This window comes from Cynocephalus volans, chromosome 4 (genome assembly GCF_027409185.1).
Source record: "Cynocephalus volans isolate mCynVol1 chromosome 4, mCynVol1.pri, whole genome shotgun sequence".
NCBI lineage: Eukaryota > Metazoa > Chordata > Mammalia > Dermoptera > Cynocephalidae > Cynocephalus > Cynocephalus volans.
The window spans coordinates 105,723,314-105,748,324 of NC_084463.1; the positions used below are offsets into that span (position 1 = coordinate 105,723,314).

General features: G+C 38.0%; 1 protein-coding gene across 1 annotated transcript; it reads left to right on the plus strand.

The window, feature by feature from the left end:
* Positions 1-15,916: 15,916 nt before the first annotated feature.
* On the plus strand, positions 15,917-16,855 carry LOC134377028 (olfactory receptor 52H1-like). Its single transcript, XM_063095633.1, has one exon. The coding sequence runs from the start codon at positions 15,917-15,919 to the stop codon at positions 16,853-16,855; it is 939 nt and encodes a 312-aa protein (XP_062951703.1).
* The last annotated feature ends 8,156 nt before the right edge of the window (positions 16,856-25,011 follow it).

The window sequence follows — 25,011 nt, forward strand, 5'->3', positions numbered from 1 at the left end:
CTTTTTTTTTTTTTGTATTTGCAAGGGAAACATATGTAATCCTTCCTACAGAAAGAACAGTATTGCTATAACTCCTCTGCCATCTCCTTTCTTCCTTATTCGCTTTGCCACTTAACAGCTTTGGCAAAGGAAAACTTGTCAACCCATAGTTATGTTAACTAGGAAAGTGCATAGGAATCTGTTGCTAAATAGTGAATCCTTCTGAGTGTGATTTTCCAGTGATACCCCATATTCATCAGAGAGTTAAAACAGGAAATTCATAAATGATATATTTATCTAGAGTGGATTTTTGGTGCTCAGAGTTTCTGAGGTCAAATCTTATCTCTTCATTTACAAGCTCTATAACTTTCAATAATTTACTTAATGTCTATTGGTCTCATTTTCCTAAAATAAAAATAAGAAACAATATTAAGTTCAATATTGTACTTAATTCCTAGGATCACTTTGAGAAACAAAATTTTGTTAAATGTAAAGCACTTTTCTAAGAAACTTAAATACAAAAATAAATATTTGTTCTCGTTATTACTAAAAAAAAATGTAAGCTGTTCTAGTGTCCCAGGGAGCAAGTTTTTTGTTTTGTTTTCTATTTGCTTCAATAAAACAATAGTTGGTTTTACTGAAGTCTCATTTTTCGGGGTCCAAAATCCTGCTGCAGACAGTATGAGTTTCCATAATGCATCCAGTAGAGAATGCTATGTCTAGGCTTAGCTGTCATTAAGAGGGACAGCCTTTTGGTGTTCAGACCTTTTCCTTGCAGTAAAACATTTGAGTGTACCACTGTATTTATCATCCTATGCACTTTTCTTGTTTTTTTAGGAAAGCATTTTTTCAAACACCGGATGACGAATAGAACTACTTAGGATAGCAAAGACATAAACACTATTCTTAGAGAAGTATGCTGTGTTAGCTGGGGTTCTCCAGAGAAAGAAAACCAGTAAGAGATATACATTTACTATGCGGAATTGGCTCATGTGACTGTGGAGGCTGAGACTTCCTGTGATTTGCCATTTGCAAATTGAAGACCCGGAAAACTGGTAGTATAATGTAGTCTGTGTCTGAAAGCCTGAGAACCAGGGAGCTGATGGTGTAAATCACAGTCCAAGGGCATTAGAAGATGAAATGAGATGTCCCAGCTCAAGAAGCAAGGTAGGGAAAAGGGGCAAATTCCTCCTGCCTTTTGTTCTATCTAGGCCTTCAATGGATTGGATGACACCCAGCCACATTGGGGAGGGAAATCTATATTACTCAGTTCAGTGATTCAAATGCTAATCTCATTCGGAAACAACCCAGAAAAAAATGTTTAATCTGACCATCCTGTGGCTAGTCAAGTTTTAACTTGAAATTAGCCATCATATATATGTAATCAGTCGGGACAGATTATGCCCCTATACAGAATTCACATGAAGATCTGTAGAAATTTAGAGGAAGAAGAGTAGTAGTATCTTGGTCATGCCGGTGGTAAAAAAAAAAAAAAAAAAAAAAGGTGCCTGGCTTGGGATTGATGTATAAATTTATACACACTCATACACATGCGCATATATATAGGTATATATACATATAATACTATGTAAAAATATAGGAACATATGTAAACATTATCCCAGTTAATCTGTACAAATATTATAAGATGGAGAAATTTAAATGAGGAGGTTGATAGCGTTTATAAACTGTTAAGAGATTTTCCCTCTGGTGCCAAGGTTAATGAGAGGGATAGGCAGTATTAAGTCCAGGTCTGTGTTACTCCAGCACCTGTGCTCACTCCTCTGCACCATCCCACCATGGAGAAGCCAGCAGCCAGGTTCCCAGGGAAGTGGGGGCAGAAGGGAGATTCCAGGAAATAATGATCTGCAGGAGGAGCCTGGTGCCTCTTAAGGAAACCCTTAGATGCCTAAGGTGTAAATTTATGTGCTGATTCCATGTAGCCATAAACAAGGGAGGAGCAGGTCATGCTAATGGATAATATTATGTTGAATCACTTCATGACCAGCATGTTATTACAGATGACATGAAAAAAATGTCCCCTTCCTTGAATGTACAGGGTGGACATAGTTATATGGTTAAAAGCTGAACTCTGAGAATAGATATAATTTTGTTTAATGACATAGCTACTTAGTGTTCCTTATCAGATTAACTAATTTCCATGTGATTCAATTTCTTACTTGTACAATAGATAAAATTAATAAAACTGTTAGAGATATTGTCAGAATTAAATAATAGAATATTTGTAATAGTTTCAGCTATTTCCTACCACATAAGCACTGACACAGAGTGGTGTTGATTATTTTTTTTTCATGACTTCTTTTCTCTGACTTGAAAAAAATGATTTTAAAAGTGCACATTAATTCACTTTAAAAAATAATTAACTTTGTTTCAAGAAATAGAAAAATTTGAGTAAAGAATCAGAGTCCTTAAAATATTTGTAGCCAATTATAAAATAAACATTACATCATTGTAAAGTACTCTTGTTCTCATCATCTTATAGCCACCTAACATTATTGTATAATTGTAATAACTTCTCTGATCTAACTCTGCAGTCTAAATAAGAGTTAGATTTGTTTTCTATTGCTGTGTAACAAATGATCACAAATTTAATGGCTTAAAAGATTTATCTCACAGTTTCTGTAGATCAGAAGTGTGGACCTAGCTTAGATGGAATCTCTCTTTCACAATGTCAAGGGCATGAACTCAAGGCACCACTCAGAATGTTTTCACCTGAAAGTTAGAGTAGGGAAGGGTCTGGTTCCAAGATAACAAGTTATTGGCAGAATTTAGTTCTTCGCACTTGTAGAACTGAGGGCTTCAGCTTCTAAATGCCTGAAATTTCTTGTTACTTAGGCCTCTTCATAGGCAGTTCACACAATGTCTGTTGCTTCTTCAAGGCCAGCAGGAGAAGAAGAGCTGTTCTAGCAAGACAGTCTTATATGATGTAACATAGTCACAGTAATGACATCCCATCACCTTTGCGACATACTATTGGTTATAAGTAATTCAGAAGTTCTGCCCACTCTCCAGGAGAAGGAATTGCACAAAGGAATAAACAACAGGACATGGGAGTCAGTGAAGGTCTGCTCACCACAGAGGAATTTGGAGAAAGCTAGGGAAACAGTTCCCTAGCAATTGCCTAGCACCCTCTACCAACAGGAATGGTCAGTGGGCTTCTGCAAGGTGAATAACTCTAGAAGGTCCCTTGCCCAGATAAATGCCCTGCAGCGCAGCAAGTCTTTGAAACTCCAGAAGGAAAAAAAAAAAAAAATAGTATAGAGCCCTTTGATATGACTTTGCCTAGGAGCCCTAAACAGCCTTAGATTCATTATATCTCCTTCAGAGGTAAGCTTGCTATAGTTAGTAAGCAGGAGTAGCACAGTGTGGGACACCTTACTACCAACTCTCTTCTTTAGAGTGCCCTGATAGCAGCTGCAGCCACAATAACAGAATGCAAGTGACAGCAGCAGCAGCCACACCTTTAAGGGCACTGCCAGGAAAGCCTGGGGGAAGCCTGGGCTCAGCTTGATCCCACCTGCCCCATTCAGTCCTCAGAAGTCCCAGATATTGTCCATCTGGGCCACTGCTCCATCCAGCTCTCCAATCCCTCCATCCGTCCTGAAAACACGTGTCCAAATTCTGACAGGTGGCCGTTCTAACTCATTCAAGGTTCTGTTCCCCCTGCCCTTCCCTGTGGACCTGGCGTTGAGTTGAACAGCCCTGCTGGCTTTTGCCCAGACTCTGCTTTCAGAAATAAACAAGACTAGAACCAACAGATTTCCTTCTGTTTCCAGGAGGGACCAGAGGCTCTATGCCAAGGTTAGTTTTCAATGGGAGAAATCACACTTGTCAACTAAACATGGAGACTGAACTAAATTTTCCTCCACCCCAGAGCAAAGTTATATGTGACAAATTATCTAATAAATCAGCAAGAGGACAGCCCTTATAAATTCACACACCATCTTAGACTGAGCCTACACATATGTCAGAAGATACTGAAATGGCATGGAAAAGATGTCCTACCTGCAGACCCTGATGGAGGCTAAAGACACTCAGTCAAAAGGCCTGGAGATTTCTCCAGTAGATCACATTGGTTCTCATGTCCCATCCATAGTGTTTAGTTGGATCCTGACTGCAGTAGACATTTTTTCCTAGTTTAATTTATTCATCTCTGTGCATTCCACTGACTTGGGCCATACTATCCAGGCCCTACAAGATCACATTTGTTTCCCACTTGGGTCTCCTGAGCACACCATATCTGATAACACCCCAAATTTGAAGCTCAAGGTACCCATTAGTGGGCCCAGTCATGGAACACAGGATGGACTCTCCATGCTTCATACCACTCCCAAGCCACAGGCATCAAATATGTACACATGTTCAACGTTAAATATACCCAGCAGATAAACAAATGTTAATTACCTTTCTGCCAAACATGATATTATTTCAGTTAGTCATCTTTAACAAACTCATACATTTTAATAATATTTATATTTAATGTTGACATATGTACATATTTGATGTTTAATATATTCTACAAAAGCTAAAGTAAACTGATGATGCATTATAAGTAGCATCTGTGTCCTCACAGATGTTCTCAGAGGCCTTAGCTCTTCCTGCTCATTAAGCAATTCATATTGTTTTGTACTGCATTGATATGTACAGAATTATCTCAGTCACCTTATCACTGTCTACCTTCGAATATTAATATACTACTTTGCATGTCATATAAAAAATTTTTCAAGAGCAAACGTCCATTTTCTCCCTACCATCCTTTGGTTTTACTTGTAGTTTTTGTTTGCAGAAAGAAAGGTCTTCATTTCACCTATATTTTTAGAGAATATTTTCCTCATATACAGAACTGTTGACTGATGTCTATGTATCTTTCATTGCCTTCTGGTTTCCATTGCTTCTAATTAGAGGTCAACAATTATCACAATGTAATTATTGTGTTGTTTCCTCTAGCTGCTATCAAGTTTTTCTCAGAACTTTGACGATGTGCTTGTGTGTAACTTTTTTAAAAAAATTTATTCTCCTTATCTTTCATAAATTTTGTCCTTTTCTTTGTTTTTCAATTGTTTGTATTTCAGATTGTGTAATTTTCATTGCTCCATCCTCAAGTTTATTTACCCTTCTATTGTCATCTCCATTCTTTCATTAAGACCATTCATTTTCATTTGTTGTACCTTATAGTTTTAATATTCATTGTATTAAAATAAATTTTATTTTTCTCCTGAGATTTCTTACTTTGTCATTAATTACAAACATATTTCCTTATGTCCTTGACCATAGTTATAATAGCTGCTTTAAAATCTGTGTCTATTAATGGAAACAACTGGCTCATTTTGGAGTCAGTCTCCACTAACTGTTTTGTTGTTGTTGTTGTTGTTGTTGTTGTTGTTGTTGTTGTTCTTGTTGTTGTTGTTGTTTTGAGCACAGGTCAAGCTTTTCTTCTTATTTTTTTGGTATATCTAATAATTTTATTTTATTCATTTAAATTTTTTTATTGAAACATTGATTATACATATTCATGGGGCACAGAGTTATATCTCAATACATGTTTGTAACGTGTGATGATCAAATCAAGTTAATTAGCATCATTACAAGACAATCATTTTTTTGTGATGAGGACATTCAATCTCCTCTTTTCTAACATGCAGTAAATTATTATTAACTATAGATTCCTGGCTCAACTATATACCAAACAACTTATTTTTCCTTTCTAGCTGTTTTGTGTCCATTAAGCAACCTCTCAGTATCCCTCTCTCACACTTTCCCCTTCCTCTTTCCTGCCTCCAGTAACCACAGTCTGCTCTCTCCTTCTGAAACTCAACTTCTTGTTTGTTTGCTTCTTCATTCATTCATTTATTTATTTTTAGCTCCCACTGGTGAGTGAGAACTAGTAGTGTTTCTATTTCTGTGCCTAGCTTATTTCACTTAACATAATTTTCTCCAAGCTCATCCATACTGCTGTAAATGGCAAAATTTCATTCATTTTATGGCTGAATAGTATTTCATTGTGTATGCATACCTAGTTTTTTTAATCCAATCATCTGCCAATGGATATTTACATTGGTTCCATATCTTAGCTATTGTAAATAGAGCTGTGATAAACATAGGAGTGCAGGTATCCCTCTGACATGATAATTTCCATTCTCTTGGGTGTAAACCCAGTGTTGGGATTGCTGTATCATATGGTAGTTCTATTTGTAGTTGTTTGAGAAACCTCCATACTATTTTCCATAATATCTGTGCTAATTTCCAATCCCACTAAGGCTGTAAAAGATTTGCCATTTCTCTTCACCCTTGTTAGCATTTGTTATGTTTTACCTTTCTGATAAAAGCCAATCAATCTGGGATGAGATGATATCTCAATGTACTTTTGATTTGCATATCTCTGATTAATAGTGATATTGAGCATTTTTTCATGTACCTGTTCGCCATTTGTGTGTTTTCTTTTGAGAAATCTCTATTCAGTTCCTCTGCCCACTTTTTTTAACTGGATTATTTGTTGCTTTTACTATTAAGTTGTGTGAGTTCCTTGTATATCCTGGATATTAATCCCTTGCTGAATACATAGTTTGCACATATTTTCTCCCATTCTGCAGGCTGTCTTTTTGCTCTTTTGATTGTTTCCTTTGCTGTGCAGAAACATTTTAATTTCATAGAATCCCATCAATTTGTTGTTGTTTTTGTTGCCTATGCTGTTGAGGTCTTATTCATAAAGTCTTCCCAGTCCTACATCCTGAAGCATTTCTCCTGTGTTTTATTTTGGAATTTTATAGCTTTAGGTCTTAGATTGAAGCCTTTCATACATTTTGAGTTGATTTTGTACATGGTAAGAGACGGGTCTAGTTTCATTTGTCTACATATGGATATCCAGTTTTCTCAGCACCACTTATTGAAGAGGGTGCCCTTTCTCCAATGATGTTCTCAGTGCCTTCCTCAAAGATCAATTGGCAGTAAATATGTGGATTAAATTCTGTGTTTTCTATTCTATTCCGTTTGTCCATATGTTTGTTTTTATCTGGGACCATGCTGTTTTGGTTACTAAAGCTTCATAGTATATTTTGAAGTTAGGTGATGTAATGGCTCTGACTTTATTCTTTTTGGTCAGGATTTCTTTGGTTATTCAAGGTCTTTTGTTGTTCCATGTTATGATTGTGTTTTTCTATTTCTGTGAAGGCTGTAACTGGTGAATTACATTGAATCTGTAGATCTCTTTGGGTAGTATGGACATTTCACAACATTAATTCTTCCAACCCATGAGCATGGAATGTCTTTCCAATGTTTTCTGTCCTCTTTAATTTCTTTCATCAGTGCTTTGTAGTTTTAATTGTACAGATCTTTCACATCATTGGTTAAATTTATTCCTAGGTATTTTATTCTTTTGGTAGCTGTTATAAATGGGCTTGCTTTCTTGTTTCCTTTTTCTGCTAGTTTGTTGTTGGTGTATAGAAATGCTACTGGTTTTTGTATATTGATTTTGTGATTTTAATGAATTCATTTATCAACTCTAAGAGTTTTTTGTGGAGTCTTTAGTTTTTCTATATATATTAGATCATGTCATCTGAAAACAGGGACAATTTGACTTCATCTTTGCTAATTACAATGCCCTTTATTTCTTTCTCTTGCTTAATTGCTCTGGCTAGAACTTCCAATAACATATTAAATAGTAGTGTCAAAAGTGTGCATCCTTGTCTTATTCCTGTTAATAGAGGAAAAGCTTTCAGCTTTTCCCCATTCAGGATGATGTTAGATGTGGGTTTGTCATATATGGCTTTTATTTTGTTGGGATACTTTTCTTCTACACCTAATTTGCTGTAAGTCTTTATCATGAGGTTATATTGAATTTTGTCAAATGCTTTTCTGCATCTATTGAGATGATCATATTGTTTTTGTCCTTAGTTTTGTTGATGTGGTGTATCATATTTATTGATTTGCATATTTTGAACCATCCTTGCATCCCTAGAATGAATCCCACTTGATCATAGTACGTGATCTGTTTGACGTGCTGTTAAATTCTATTTACTAGTAATTTGTTGATAATTTTTGCATATATATTCATCAAGAATATTGGTCCATTGTTTTCTTCTCTTTTTTCTTTTTATTTTATTTATTTATTTATTTATTTATTGGTGTGTCTGTCTGATTTTGGTATCAGGGTGATGTGTGATGCTGCCTTTGTAGAATGAGTTTGGTAGAATGGCCCCTGCTTCAAATTCTTGGAGTAGTTTGAAAATAATTGGTATTAATTCTTCTCGAACAGTTTGGTAGAATTTAGCAGTGAAACCATCTGGTCCTGGGCTTTTCTTTGTTGGGAGACTGCTGATGACTGATTTAATCTCGTTGCTCATTATTAGCCTGTTTAGGTTTTCTGTTTCTTCTTGGTTCTGTTACAATAGGTTGTATGTGTCCAGAAATTCATCCATTTCCTCAAGATTTTCAAATTTGTTGGCATATAGTTGTTCATAATAACCTCTAATGATTATATTTCTGTGGTGTGAGTTGTTTTGATTCCATTTTCATTTCCAATTTTTATTTGGGTCTTCTCTCTTAGTCTAGCTAATGGTTTGTCAATTTTATGTATCTTCTCATAAAACCAGCTTTTTGTTTCATTGATCTTTTGTATCTTTTTTGAGGTACCTAGCTCATTTAGTTCTCTTTTGATTTACATTATTTCTTCTACTAATCTTGGGGTTGGTTTGTTTTTTCTCTTCTAGTTCTGTGAGGTCTCTAGTTCTGTGAGGTCTAATATTAGGTTTTTTACTTGACATCTTTATATTCTTTTGAGGTAAAAACTTATTGCAAGAAACTCATCTCTTCATATTGCTTTTGAAGTATCCCATAGTTTTGGGTATAATGTGCTTTTATTTTCATTTATTTGAATAAATTATTTGACTTCTTGCTTAATTTTTTCTTTGAGCCATTGGGTATTCAGGAGCATGTTATTTAATTTACACATATTTTTATAGTTTCCAAAGTTTTGCTTGTTATTGATTTCTAGTTTTATTCTCTTTCTGTCTGAAAAAATACTTGATATTATTGAAATTTTAAAAAATTTATTAAGACTTGATTTGTGGCTGAACATGTGTTCTATCCTGGAGAGTGTTCCATGTGCTGATGAGAAGAATGCATGTTCTGTAGTTGTTGGATAAAACATTCTGTAAATTTCTGTCAAGTCCAATTGGTCTAAAGTGTAGTTTCAATCCAATGCTTCTCTGCCGAATTTTTTTGTCTAGATCATCTGTCCAGTGCTAAGGGAGCAGTGTTGAAGTCCCCAGCTACTTTTTTTTGTTTGTTTTTGTCTTTCTCTCTCTTTGTACTCAAAAATATTTGCTTTATATATCTTGGTGCTCTGATGTTGGATGAATCTATATTTACAATTATTATATTATCTTGCTAAACTGATCCCTTTATCATTATATAATGACCTTCTTTGTCTCTTTATATAGTTTTAGGATTAAAGACTATTTTACTCAATATAAGTTGTACTCCTGCTCATTTTTGGTTTCCATTTGCATGGTGTATCTTTTTCCATCCATTCATTAGTAGTTTGTGTGTGTCTTAACAGGTCCAGTGAGTTTCTTGTAGGCAGTGTATAGTTGGGTCTAGTTTTCTAATCTGTTCAGCCAGTCTGTATCTTTTAAGTGGGGAATTCAATCTATTTACATTCTAGTTATTGTCTTATTACTGGCATTTTATTGATTTTTTATGGTTGTTTTATATGTGTTTTGTTCCTTTCTTTCCCTTTTACTGTTTGTCTTTGCTGTTTGTTGCTTTTTTTGTAGTGAGAAGATAGTCTCTTTCTCTTTCTCATTTGTGTATCTGTTCTACAACTGTATTTTATTCTTTCTTGAGTATTCATCATGGTGACTATCATCCTTTAGATTCTAAATGTAGGACACCCTTGGTGATTTCTTGTATGGCAAATCTTGTGGTGGTGAATTCCCATGGTTTTTGTTTGTTGGGAAAAACACCATTTCTCCTTGATTTCTGAAGGAAAGAATTTCTTGGCACAGTATTCTTGACTGGCAAATTTTTTTTTTAGAACTTTGAATATATCATCTAATTTTCTCCTATCCTATAATGCTTCTGCTAAGAAACTTGCTGTTTGTCTGATGAGGATTCCCTTGCAGGTGACTTGCCACTTTTGTTGTTTTAAGAATTCTCTCTTTGTCTTTGTCTCTTGACAATTTGACTGTGAAGTGTCTCAAAGAGGACCTTTCTGGGTTGAATCCGTTTGGGGACCTTTAAGCCTCTTGAATCTGGAAATCTATCTCTCTCCCAGAACTTGGGAAGTTTTCATCTATTATTTCACTAAGTAGGTTTTTGGTGCCTTTTCCTTTCTCTTCCCCTTCCAGAATACCCATAATTCAGATGTTTGTATGCTTAAGGTTGTCCCATAGATATTGTAGGCTCTCTCCATTTTTTATAATTTTTTGTTTGCTTGTTTGCTTGTTTTATTTCAAAAAGCCTGTCTCTGAGCCTGGATATTCTTTCTTTGGCATGCTCTAGCCTGTTGTTTAAGCTCTTAGTCGTATTTTTTAATTTCATTTAATGAATTCTTCAGTTCTATGTTTTCTGCTTGTTTCCTTTTTAAGGTATTTATCTCTTTGTTGAATTCCTCTTTCAGATCCTGGACTGTTTATCTCATTTTTTCTGTTGTCTATCTGAATTTTCTTGCATCTCATTGAGTTTCCTAAAGATTGTTTGGAATTCCTTTTCAGGAATTTTACAGGTTTCCTTTACTTTGATGTCTGGTACTGGAGAATTATTGTATTCCTTTGAGGATGCCATATTTTATTGTTTTAAAATTTTTCTTTAAGTTTTTTTTATATTCTTCTGGAATTCCTACATTAATGTCTGGGCATCTGGTGGTGCAGTTGCTGCTTCTAACACTCTGGAGTAGCTTTTGAAGGGAGAGACTCTTACCGGTATATGTGCTTTGTAGTGACATTGAGTAGGCTGTTTTAGGTTTTGTGAGTGCCTTCATAGCCTAAGTACTGGGATGCTTGAAAGTTTCTTGCTGAAATGAGTAACACTAGGCTGGGTCTCTGGAGTCATGGACAAGGTCTCAAGCTCTTGGCAGAAGTGCTAGGGTGACTTGCCTCTCCTTGGCTGAAATGGTTGAACCTAAGCAGATTTGCTGGTGCCCCAGCCAGCATTCTGTGTCCCTGGTAAATGCACTGGGGTGCTCTGAAGCTCCTTAGCTTCAGTGAGCAAACTTGGGCAGTCAGGATTTATGGGTGTTGAGATTAGGACCTTGGACTTTGAGGGTGACAGTGAAGTGCTCAGCAACTCCTCAGCTAGAGTGGGCTACTCAGTGGAGTCACTGAGGCTTTGGGCTGGGTCCTGTACCCCCAAAGGTGGCAATGGGGCACACTGCATCTCTGCAGCTGACGTGAGCAACACTGGCAAGGTTGCTGGAGCCATGGGTGGGAACCTGTGCCCCTAAGAGTGATGGGTGTTCTGCAGTATCACTGTTGAAGTGGGCCATTCTGAATGAGGTTGCTGGGTTTATGGGTAGAGCCCTGAACCCTCAAGAGGGATACTGGTTTGGTCTGAAGCACCACTATTGGAGTGGATCCCTCTAGGTGAGGTTGTTGCAGTTTGGGGTGGGATTCTTGTCCCATGAGAGGAGTGCTGCGTCACTCTGAAGCTTCCCAGCTGGAGCATGTCACTATGGGTAAGGTCTCTGGGGTCATGGACATCACTCTGTGTCCCCAAGAGAGATGCTGTAACCCTCTGCAGCTGTTCAGCTGGAGTGGCCCCTCTGGTCAAGGCCACTGTGGTCATTGGAAGGTCCCTTTGCCCCCAAGAGAGATGTTGGGTCTCTCTGCATCTCTTTGGCTAGAGCGAGTCACTCCAGTAAGGTTGTTGAGGTCGTAGGCAAGACCCTGCACTCCCAAATGAGATGTTAGGACTCACTGAAGATTCTTGGCTGATGTGGGCCATTCTGGGTGAGGCCACTGCAGTTTTGGGTAGGCCTCTGTGACCCCAAGAGAGGTGCTGGGTCACTGTGAAGCTCCTCAGGTATGATGGGCTGCCCCACATGAGGTCTCTGGGGATGTAGGGAGGCCACTGTGTCCCTAAGTGAGGTGCTAGATTTCTCTGTAACCCCCTCTGCTGGGGTGGGCAGCCTGGGAGGGATCACTGGTGCTGCAGGTGGGGGTCTGCGCCCCAAAGAGAGGTGTGTGGGACATCCATAGCCTCCCCCTGGGGTGTGGCTCTGTGCAGGTCTGTTGGAGCCAGGGAGCAACTCAGGCCAACTTTAAGAGTGGCAAGGAAGTTTTACTGAATAGGGGAGGGATGCCAGCAGTGGCAGAATGCCCCAGTCAGTAGGCTTTCTGGCTCCAGAAAGTGCATGCACCAACCCCATCTGTCCTGAGGGTGGCCCTTTCGCATTACAAACTAAGAAGCCAGGAGACATTAACAATACGTAATGAGACATTTAAATGTGTCTATCACTGCTAATGTATTAGCATATTAAAGTTAATCAAGAGAAGTGAATTTAACTAATATAATTTATTAACTATGAAACTGTGGTAGGCAGAATAATGTCCCTCATTCTAAATCCCAGATCCTGTGTTATGTTGAGTTACATAGCAAAAGAGAATTAAGTTTCATATGAATTTAGGATGAAACTAATCAATAAACCTTAAAATAGAGAGATTATCCTGGTTTATTTGGATGGCTCAAATGCATTCACAAGTGTTCTCAAAAGTGGAAGAGGAAGGCAGAAGAAGAAAGTGAGATGAAAATGTAACTATGGAAGAAAGTAGCATTACTGGCTTTGAAGATGAAGGAAAGGGGATTCTAGAGGCTGGAAAAGAAAGAAAACAGATTTTCTTCTAGAGCTTTCAAGAATAAATGCAACCTTCTCAACACCTTGATCTTAGCCCAATGATACCCATGTGGAGCTTCTGAACTACAGAACTGTGCAATAATAATAAAGTTGTGCTGATTTAAGCCATGAAGTTCATAGTAATTTTTTGTAGCAGCTATAGAAAAGTAATATGTACTGTATCCAAAAAAGGGTATTTTTTATTTTTAAGTATTTGTACTTTTATATTTTCACAAAAAACAAAAAATAAATTTGTATTTTTAGGTACCTATGGATCATATGGACATTTTAACTCATTATTGAGGAAATTTAAAAAGCCAAATTAATGAGAAGATATATTTCTAATATTTATGTCATGAATATACAATATTATAAACATATCAAATATTCCTATATGATTATATAGATTCAGTGCAATCAGATAAAAAATCCAAGCCTCTCTGTGTGTGTGTGTGTGTGCCTGCGTGTGTGTGCCTGCGTGTGTGTGTGTGTGTGTGTGTGTGTGTGTAAGCTGAGAAACTTTACAAATTCTTGAAGGCAAAGCAAAATCTCAGGAATGGCTAGGAAAATACTGAAAAAAAATTGGAAGACTTATACTCCAGTATCAAAAATGTGGAAAAATTTATTTGTATAGAATTGATGCAAATTTATACAAAGGACTAATCGAAGATTGCTGAAAGTACAGAAACATTCTTAGGCTTCTGAGAATTCTACCTGAACTGTGTCTGACTTGTCTTAGGTTGATCTCACAGGGATCCAATATCCACAGGTTACTAAAACCCCCAAGCCATGTTCCATCTCAAGGGAAAGGAGTTAATATGGTTGCTTCCATCCCTTGTGTGGGAATGGGAAATGAATGAGTTGCCTCCTGGGGATATAGGGAAATGCATAAATATTTTCAGTCTACCTCTTACTGGAATCTTTGCCAACCTAAAATTATACTTGCCTCTTTTAAACAGATACTTCACTACTAATCCTGTAAACCAAGAGACAGAAGTGAGTCTGGTGAGTTGAAAACTATAGTCAATTAGTGAGAAGAAAAACCCTACACTAGCTCTGTGATTTTTTCAGATAAGATATCCTCTAGTTTACTCAGTGTCTAAAAAGGGCCTGTGCCCTGTAGGACATGACCTTGAGATAAAGGGGTCCTTCTGACACCAGTGATTGTATAACAAGGATATAGACAATGGTGGAAAATATCGATTTTACCTACAGACCAGCTAATGTGACCAGTGGTACAGAAGTGAATTTAGAAGGAAAGAGCTCTTTAGGTAGAAAAAAGGAGATCTGAATAGGTTTTTACTGAACCACGAGACATTTATTTGAATGTTTTCTTTTGACTACCCACTGTAGTTTTAATGATTACTAGTTTATTTTTCTCCCCTTTAAACATATTCCCTGTGACTAGAAGAAAATGTGATTCCTGTCAGAAGGCAGTGAATCTGTACTCCAAAAGCTGAACTGCAATTTAGTCTAAATTATAGAGACATTTGGGATGTTCTCAGTCAACCTGCTTTTCAGGCCACAGGAGATCATTTGACCAACATTTTAGGGAAAACTTCATAAAGATTCTGTTACTATACACTATTGCTACAGGCTCGGTGCCTGTAGACGTTAGTCTGTATCAGTCCTGGAGATGTAACTTAGAAAAGACTTTTGTATGGCAGAGGGGAGAGGAGCAGCTGCCATTGGGCAGTGGAAACTAGTTGCATTTCTCTTAGGTAGATGTAAAAGGTTTACATCGGCTAATCAAGGACTCTGTCGATGACAAAATAAAGAGAGAGAAGCTTTTGCCAGGGACTTAGCGAAGATGTCACAAAATCTTAGATGACTCAACTCACTATGCTTTCCTTATGCAGAAGACTACAGATCCCTGCCAAACGAAATAATATAGAGCTGTTGTGACTTGCTTACAAAAATCCACCACCTTTCCTTAAAAGCTATTTGAATGACTTTATAAATTTACTGGGGAAAATAAAAACCAAATCTTTCCAATACTCATCTAAAGATGGCTCATATTCTGTAGTGTCTCTCCAATGCTGTGCTCGCTGGCATCAGTGTTCTCGATTCCCTTTCCTTCCCTTTTCACATGGACTCATTTACAATAGATTACACAAAAAGAATTAAAACTAAAAGGGTGTTTTCAATGCAAAAGCCATCTCCAGAGGCAGGTTCCATTTAGCATGAAGTTGGAGATTCCCACCGATGGGGTTCAAGCAGTAGCAGGCTAGAAATGAAAACATTGGGGCAAAACCCTGTTATTATTCTTCATCTCATCTCTAGGTAGTGATAATCTACTCACTCATCCCTGTGTGCTTTCTGGTAGATGCATTCTCTTATTCACATCCCAGTGGCACACATTCTAATCTGAACCATGCACTAGCCCCTGTGAAACAAAATTCATGCACCCCCCACAGCACTGGAATCTACCCTTTCTTTTCCCTGCCCTTTTCATTATTTTTTCTCCTGCTTTATCCAAATTCTTCAATTTTATAAGACCCACTGTCTGAACATATCTGCTCTATAAAAGTCAACTGCTTTTCTTTCCCCACAGCTTATTCAATTTGATATTTTTAGTATTTTTATTATGTTCTCTACTTCTCCTTCCTCCCTACTCCTCCTCCCCATAATTGATATTTTATTTACCTTTTGAAATTGGGCTTATCCTGAATAATCAGCCTGAGACAGAAACACAGTTAATTATATTTAATCACATAAAGTTATTGACTTACAAAAAAAAAAAACCATTTCATAAGATTTATTAGTAAATAAGAGAATACTTCAAAAAGTTCAAAAAATAAATTGAAAGATAATATGAATCTTTCCACGAACTTTTTGAAGTTCCCTCATATATAAAGAAATGATGTGGGGCCAATGTCACAGAGAAGGGGCAATATACAGTCAATTCTGTCAGTGCCCGCTCATTCAGGGGACAGGAGCTACTTCTGATGTAAGAAGCTTAAATGGGACAGTTTCAGTCCCCAACAATTTTTATCATCAGAGTGAAATGGTTAACTTTCACGGCTCATCCTGACAGCTGGTTTGTCCTCAGGGCTCAAGAACCAGTACATCTCAGACGCAAGAGAGCATGTATAACTTAAGTTGTTACAACCCCACTTCCTTCATACTTGTTGGAATACCTGGTCTGGAAAAGTTTCACGTGTGGATTGGGATTCCCTTTTGCGTAACCTATGCCATGGCTCTGGTGGGTAATCCCATCCTCCTCTACCTCATTGCAGTGGAGCACAGCCTCCATGAGCCCATGTTCTTCTTCCTCTCTATGCTGGCCATCACAGACCTCATCTTGTCCATGACCACGGTGCCCAAACTGCTCAGTAACCTCTGGCTTCACTCCCAAGAAATAACCTTCTCTGGCTGCCTCACTCAGATGTTCTTCCTCCACTTCAGCTTTGTAGTGGACTCAGCCATCCTGCTGGCCATGGCATTTGACCGCTATGTGGCCATCTGCTTCCCCTTGAGATATGCCACCATCCTGACCCCACAGGTGACCATCAAGCTCATGGTGAGCATCGTTGTGAGGAGCTTCTCTGTCATCCTGCCAGACGTTTTTCTGCTAAAACGGTTACCTTTCTGCGGGACACGTATCGTCCCCCACACATACTGTGAGCATATAGGAGTTGCTCGGCTCTCCTCGGCTGACATCTCCATCAACATCTGGTATGGATTCGCTGTACCTCTCATGACTGTCATGTCAGATGTGGTCTTCATTGCCGTTTCCTATACCTTCATTCTCTGTGCTGTCTTCCGACTCTCATCCCAGGGTGCCCGCCAAAAGGCCCTCAGTACCTGTGGCTCCCATGTCTGTGTTATCCTCATGTTATACACACCCGCCTTCTTCTCCATCCTCGCTCATCGCTTTGGGCACAGTGTCCCTCGAAATGTGCTCGTCCTCTTTGCCAACCTCTACGTGGCCATCCCTCCTGCTCTAAATCCTATTGTTTATGGAGTGAAGACCAAGCAGATCCAGGACAAATTCCTTCTCCTCTTCTCTTTGAAGACTCGATGAGTGGAAACTGAAGGAGAAATTTAGGTAAAACTGATTTGGTAAAACTTTACATAACATAGGAAGAGATAAAAATCAATCTGTAACTCCTGTTAATTTCAAATTTCAGCATTCTGCCCATGTGCAAAGTATAGGCAAGAGGGAAAGGAGAGAAAGCGAATCCTGTAAACTTCTAGAATCGGGGGGGGGGGGGGGGGGGTTGGGTTTAGTTTTCTCACCATTTGTGTAAAAAAGCTGATAATGTCTAAAGAAGAGCACTAAAACTGAGGTTTTTATCTTTCTTATTATTAATTTTGAGGTATTTGAGGGACAATAAATATTTCCTAACATGCAACTCAGCCCTCAGTTTCTCAGCTTCTCAAGTAAAGGCAAAGCTTCCTGCTTCCCTCGTTAAGTCGTTATCCATCCGCTCTGCTACAATTAACAAACTCCCCGCTTCACACTTCTTCCGTCCAGACTATACACTATTAATGCCTCCTCTTGTGCCCTTTACTTGTTTTTACTACCCGTCTCAGATTATATAGAATTGCTTAACTTCACCTGTTTTCTTCAATCTCATCCTCCAAAATATGTTTGTTTGTTTTTTACAAACTTGGGTCTATAGCTTACAAACATTAATATATTTAATTAAAAAAATAATTATAGAGAGAAATATTTAATTTGGCTTACAAATGAGGAAACAGAGACTTACAAAGATTACAGAAAGATAGTTAATAGTTCTAAGGCCTAAACCCAGGTCTGTATGATTCAAACTCTGAACTTTTTATCTAATTAATTCTTGAGTATGTACTCCTACAAGTGGTTCACAAGTTTCTCAAATTTAATTTCTTCAAAACTGACCTGAAAACTCACTGCCTTCCCTAATAATAAGTGCCCTTTTTATCCTGTTTTCCTTTACGGGGGATGGCACCAGCAAAAACATGAATTTCAAGGCCAGAAATCTGTAGCTTGTTCCTTATTTTTCCTACTTTACACTCCAACAAAATTAATTAAATATTTAAGTTGAATATTTGGGTTTGAGGAGCTTATAAGTCATTCCAGGGGATCATACATACATCACATTTTCACCTTTACATTATGACTGTTAAGATTGCCTGGATCCTAATCTACCTCTGTCTCTGAGAGTATTTCAGAGTTTTCTTCTTGAAAACTTGAAGGAGTTCTAACCTTGCTTTATCCAGTCCACTCTCTTTGTAAAAGATGGAATGATCTGTTTATAATTCATATACGATTGTGTAATTTTGTCAGCACCACGCTCACCCATTGAGCTAACCGGCCATCCCTATATGGGATCCGAACCCGTGGCCTTGGTGTTATCAGCACCACACTCTACCGAGTGAGCCACGGGCCGGCCCGATTGTGTAATTTTGTACCTTGAAACTCATCAGTGGTTCTGTTGTCTTCAGGATCATGCTTAAGCATCGTTCTTCCTTAGGATCATTGTAGGGAATGAAATATTTGAACGGAAAGAGCAGGCTCCTATGCAACTCAGAGCCTTCACTTTATTTACATTTATTTGCACTTCATTTATGTTTATTTACACTTTATTTTTGCTTCCCTGACTCTTTAAGCAAGTAATTCCAGAAGTGATTTTGTCTTAACGTTGTCACACTCAGTGTCCTGTTATTTTACATAAAATAAAACTTAGTGCTTGTTGGGTGGAGTTGGGTGGAAGTCATTCGTGCTTTTGTTAGGCAACTGTCCCATGATAACACCTCTTATTTCCTAAAATCTTCACTGGAAAACAAGCCATACGTTTAAACAAGATGAACGTATTAAGTTACTTGGGAGTAAGAAGCAAAGAGTAAAATTGGCATTCTGACATAAGAATGTATGTGTTCGTGTGTGTATGTGTTAACATTTTTTTTCTGTCTGTAAGGCCCTTTAGGCAGTTCAGAAGCGGCACACGCAGGGGCTACTTTATTTATGCCACTATTAAAAACAGTCATATTTATTTGCTTTTGTATTTATATCTTCACACCTATGTTATGAGCTCCCTGAAGGCAGAAACATAGTTCTAGGCACCTTCATACAGTCTGTGCAATGAGAATACCGGACATACACTGTGTTCTCAGTAAACGTTTCATGCGTATATAAATTTCATCAGAAAACTCTGCCTCTAATTCATTATCCCTAACTTTTCCTTTCTTCCTTCTCTAACCAGCTTATATTCTATATTACATTATTTCATTCATTGTCCTGTTCATGTACTAAACTCATCTGCCTCTCCTACACACTCAGTTGAACAAGTATTCCCAGAATCTTGATAAAATGAGCTCTGTATTTTGTAGAAATTGATGAAACTTGTCCCCACAGGGCAGGCTGATACCACTGGTAACAAACTAAGACAATGCCTCTGCCATACTTGCCTAGTTTCACCTTCTCAAATACACTACATTTCTCCTTGTTCCTTCTCTTTACTATGCCTAGCAACTCCAATTTAGGCTTCAATTAAAATTCCTTCCTCAGATATTCCTTCTTTAATCCTGAACACTACATTAGTATCTCTCATCTATATTCTCATGGCACAATATACTTTATATTTTAGGATTTATCACAATTTTAATAAGGTGATTACTTGTATACTTAGTTTTTCAATGTCTCTCCCCTCCATGATGTCATCGAGGAGCAGGTTAGCATCTACCTTGTTTCCTATAGCACTTGCATCACCTGCAAGGTTCTCTCACATAAAAAACACTCAACAAATATTTGCTGAATAAATGGGTTGAAAAAATAAATGTTTTAATTAATGAATAAAATTTCTATTTTGAGGACGGGAATCTTTCTGGATTTGTAACTCAATCTAATCCTCAAAATAATTCTGGTGTTGATAGAGAATAACTTACATTACCCATATTAAGATGATAATTGTCACCCCCACTTATTTCTCTAAGCTTGTCTTTAAGATAAGCATTTCCAAGATATTATTGCCCTTTCACAGATGTGGAAAGTGATTTCCAGAACAGTTATGTATTTTGTTACAGCACAAAGGAAGAGATGAGGAGAACAACAAATAAATTCCTTTTTTTTGGGGGGGGGGAGGCACTAGAGTTTGAAACTGGACTTTCCTGTTGCACTGACGGAAGGTTCTTTGGGAAGTTTTCTCAGTTACCCAGGCTGGTTGTCTATGATTTTCAGTTCTGCATATAATTTGTCTTAGAGATTTACCCCACACCAATAGATTACTAGTTTACTTTAAATAATTGACTCAAAACAAAGGTAATGATGATTTACCACTAAGGGAAGACGGGAGAATTGCCAAGCAAGTCTGTCCATGGAAGAAAGTATCAGAGAAGAGGCCTCTTCACACCTGGGGAGATGGCAGCCACAGGACACATGTCTGGGTTTTGTTATCTGAAGATCAGAAGAAATTCATTTCAATTCAACAGGCATTTATCGTTCCCCCACTATGTAGTAATTTTTACCAAGAATTCAGAAGAAAGTAAAACAGGTTGTGCACAAGAAGTTTTAGGAGTTTTAGACTGGGCCTGGGGACATAGATCTACTTCTTGCAGAGTTTCTTTATCAAGTTGCTGATCAAGCTAGATCACGACACTGTGGAGACCCAGGTATGCTGCCGTTGGGGCTCAGAACATGATACCCCATAGTATGGCACTTTGGTATGCTGAATACTTTGAACTGAAGGAGATTGGCAGGGCCTCAGGAGCAAGAAGTTCTCTCTGACCTTATCCTGCCCTCATTTCTCCTTCCCCCTTTTCTGCCTTAGCAGGCACTAGAAGCTAGAATTCTTCTTCTCCAAAGCAGATCATAAAAACTGGAACTCATCTCCCCCAAAGCAAGCCTTAAAATCTCTGACCTTCCTCTCTGAAAGGAGGCCTTAAGACCCTCATTCCAGAAGTGTTCTGCCCCATACTAGAGAGGGGCAGGAATGTTACACAGAGAGGCCGAGAAGAATCTGAGCTAACTGGCCTTGCTAAGTCCCCCCCCCCCCTCCAGTCTATTACCATTGGATTACACCCTTTTTGTCCCACCATATTTACACACAGCTATGCACTCTTTACATAATCTAAGCATAAAAATACAGTTGTTGTTGTTTTTTTTCCTGGATCTTTGGGTCTTCACTTATGGAATCTCCTATGTCATGTAAAGTTTGATTAAATAAATTTGTTTATGCTTTTTTCTTGTTAATCTGTCTTTTGTTATAGGGGTATTGACTGTGAACATTGGAATAAATAAGGAAAAAGTAATACACATTTTTACCCTTACAGTACTATCCTGGATTCTAAGATCCCCAAGTCTTCACTAATAATTAGTAGAGGTATAAGTTCCTAAGATGGGAAAGTGTTAATTTCGCTTAATCTTTGCTTATGTCCTAGACTAGCTTTGGGCGCTGGGACCTGAGGCTCATAGGTCCCACTGGCTCAGAGGGCCTCTGTTCTAACTGGTCTCTAATCCCTGGAGAAGACAAGGGATGTACATTTGCTCTTCACTCATCCAGACTCTGTCTTTATTCTTCCCTACTGTGATCATGATCTTATGTCTGTCCTTTTTGTCTATGTATCTGTCCCTGGTACTGGTCCTCTTTTTCTCAGCTCCATCTTTTGCCTGCTGTGTTTCTGCACTCTTTGGTCCTTACCCTGCCTTTGCAAAACAGTTCCAGGACCAGGACCTCCAAGGTATATGCTGGTGGAGAGCAGAGTAGTACTATTAAGGAATAAAGCTAGTGGGGAGTAGAGCTGATGAGAAATAGAGCTAAATAAGTTGGGAAAAGATGGGCTCCAGGAAATAGAAAAGGCCAAATTAGAACTGTGAATATAGTTCTAGAGTTTACAGGCATGTTAAGAGATAGGCGTAAAAAAGGAGGGTTTATTGGGATCTGAATGCTGAGCCCCACCCACTGCTCTCCCACTGCTTTAGGTTTGTCTGGAGGTCAAAGGTTTTCACCCTAAGATTGTAAGAAAAATTAAAGACAATAAGTAATTATGATCGATTTAGGACTGGCCATAACAGACTGGGAACAGCCGTCTGGGGACTGAAGTCTTTTAGACGACTTCAGAGACTTTTGGTCTCTGTAAAGCTGAAGATTTTTACAGATAGTGTATTTTCATAGATAGCATATCTTCTGTGTGGAAGCATAGGTTTGTATTTGTGATCACATTTGGGAGAGAATGTCCTGCTGTTCTTTTGGGATGATGGAGGCAAGCCCTAAGATATCCACCTCCCCTACACACCATGGAGGGACGTGCATACCTAATGGAGTAGAATGTTTCTTTATAGAATAAGTCTCATGACAGTCCTTTGTGATTCATGGATCAACCACGGACACTCATTTTTTTACAAGGGTATTGGGGAGGTCTTCACATAGATAAAAAAAAAAAAAATAAGGACAAGACATGAATTACTATACTTCATGATCAAGACATTACTGAATGATCTGCCCTGTGTTTAGCTAGGAGTGACTGAACATGTAGAGATGTAGGATGTGTCACTGCAATATTTCCAGCCTTAGGAGAGAGAAGAAAAATGCTCAGCAATCAAAGATTAGCAAATAAGCTGAGAGTAGAATGTCTGCTAAAGACAGTATCTTGTCCAGGATTCTGTGGTCAAAGGGACTGTGATCAAAGGCAGAGATATTACTAACAGATTAAAGAAAGCATATAGTTTCTGAAAACTGAAAGATTCAGTAAAAAATGTGAATGTAAAACCACAGATATTTTTATTGTATTTAAACTTAAAAATGGGTGGGAAAGATGCTAACTAATTTCTAACATTTAGCTGTGTCTTTCCTTCCAGATATCTGTCTTTCAGTGGCATGTCACAGTGGCGGATTACTTTGTTGGGAGTCTTCATTTAGTTTAGAATTATTTAAATACGGGATGCGACTTTTTATGCTCTTTCAGATCTGCTGTTTCCCAGAGTTGAAGTGGTCCTGATTGATTTATGTTATGGCCAGTCGTAAATCAATCATGACCACTTATAGGAGCCTGCATTGTGCTAGTATGTTAGGCTGCAAGGACGCAAGACTGAGGGAGAGGTAGGTGATGGTACAGTAGGAACATGAGTAAACTGTATTCACAAGACCATTGACCATCACTGAATGTGCAAGTTAATTAGTGTAGAGTTCCAAGGGCCCTTCTTCACCCATTCATTCAACAAGCATTTTTTGAACACTGTGCACCAGGCACTCTTTTAGGGATAGAATAATGAGATAAGCTGACATGATGCTGGTCCTTTTAAAATTTACAGTTTATTAAATGAGAAAGCTAAGTAAAACAAAATTAAAATGATGTAATAAGAAAGCTGATTGGATAATGACAAGTGCCAGGATAGTAACTAGGGACATTATCTAATTTGGATATTTGTCAGAAAAGCTTGCTGGGGACAGTAGATGTGTAGGAGTTAGGTAAGAGAAGAGAGAAGATGAACTAAGCTGAAGAACCCAAGATCAGACATGGGTGGAGAAGAATTTCAGACAGTAGTATTCTCCAGCACTGAAAGTAAAATTGGGGGTGACACTGTTGGGGAACTAAAGTTATCTCACTTTTGATACAAGTGCGGGCTGTATAGACTCTTCCACTCTGATGTTCTCATCCAAGGTCTAGTGTAAGTTAACATAACACCGATTTAAGACTGGACAAAGGAAATCATTGAATGTTTTTAAAGTGTCACCTAGGAACTACATACCTGCAATGGTGTCAATAATGCCAGCATGTCCGGTTAGGTAGAGAACCAGGAGTTGTATTCAAATTCTTCAATTTTGACGTATGTACTCCAGATATGATGCCTGCAAAAAACTTAAGAATGTGGATACTAGTCACACATTCCAGGTAACATGTCTTTAAGTGAATGTCTATTTGCATAGTTTGGCAGATAGTAAACAAATGTGCATAGTTTGAATAACCCTTAAAATGATTCTCTAAAATTAAGAAGAGAATTGGAAGCCAAAAAAAAAAAAAAAAAAAACAAACAGATGAACAAACAAACAAAAACTTTATTTATTTTTTTTTATTTTTTTTTTTTTTTTAATTTTATTTTGTCGATATACATTGTAGCTGATTAATGCTCCCCATCACCAAAACCTCCCTCCCTTCTCCCTCCCCCCATCCCCCCCAACCATGTCCTTTCTGTTTGTTTGTTGTATCAACTTCAAATAATTGTGGTTGTTATATCTTCCTCCCCCCCCCCCCCGGTTTGTGTGTGTATGTGTGTATGTGTGTGTGTGAATTTATATATTAATTTTTAGCTCCCACCAATAAGTGAGAACATGTGGTATTTCTCTTTCTGTGCCTGACTTGTTTCACTTAATATAATTCTCTCAAGGTCCATCCATGTTGTTGCAAATGGCAGTATTTCATTCGTTTTTATAGCTGAGTAGTATTCCATTGTGTAGATGTACCACATTTTCCGTATCCACTCATCTGATGATGGGCATTTGGGCTGGTTCCAACTCTTGGCTATTGTAAAGAGTGCTGCGATGAACATTGGGGAACAGGTATACCTTCGACTTGATGATTTCCATTCCTCTGGGTATATTCCCAACAGTGGGATGGCTGGGTCGTATGGTAGATCTATTTGCAATTGTTTAAGGAACCTCCATACCATTTTCCATAGAGGCTGCACCATTTTGCAGTCCCACCAACAATGTATGAGAGTTCCTTTTTCTCCGCAGCCTCGCCAGCATTTATCGTTCATAGTCTTTTGGATTTTAGCCATCCTAACTGGGGTTAGATGGTATCTCAATGTGGTTTTGATTTGCATTTCCCGGATGCTGAGTGATGTTGAGCATTTTTTCATATGTCTGTTGGCCATTTGGATATCTTCCTTAGAGAAATGCCTACTTAGCTCTTTTGCCCATTTTTTAATTGGGTTGCTTGTTTTCTTCTTGTAAAGTTGTTTGAGTTCCTTATATATTCTGGATATTAATCCTTTGTCAGATGTATATTTTGCAAATATTTTCTCCCACTCTGTTGGTTGTCTTTTAACTCTTTTAATTGTTTCTTTTGCTGTGCAGAAGCTTTTTAGTTTGATATAATCCCATTTGTTTATTTTTCCTTTGGTTGCCCGTGCTTTTGGGGTCGTATTCATGAAGTCTGTGCCCAGTCCTATTTCCTGAAGTGTTTCCCCTATGTTTTCTTTAAGAAGTTTTATTGTCTCAGGGTGTATATTTAAATCCTTAATCCATTTTGAGTTGATTTTAG

Bases quoted from the DNA above. Each gene is read 5' to 3' on its own strand.
- LOC134377028 (XM_063095633.1), top strand. From the start codon at position 15,917: ATGTATAACTTAAGTTGTTACAACCCCACTTCCTTCATACTTGTTGGA.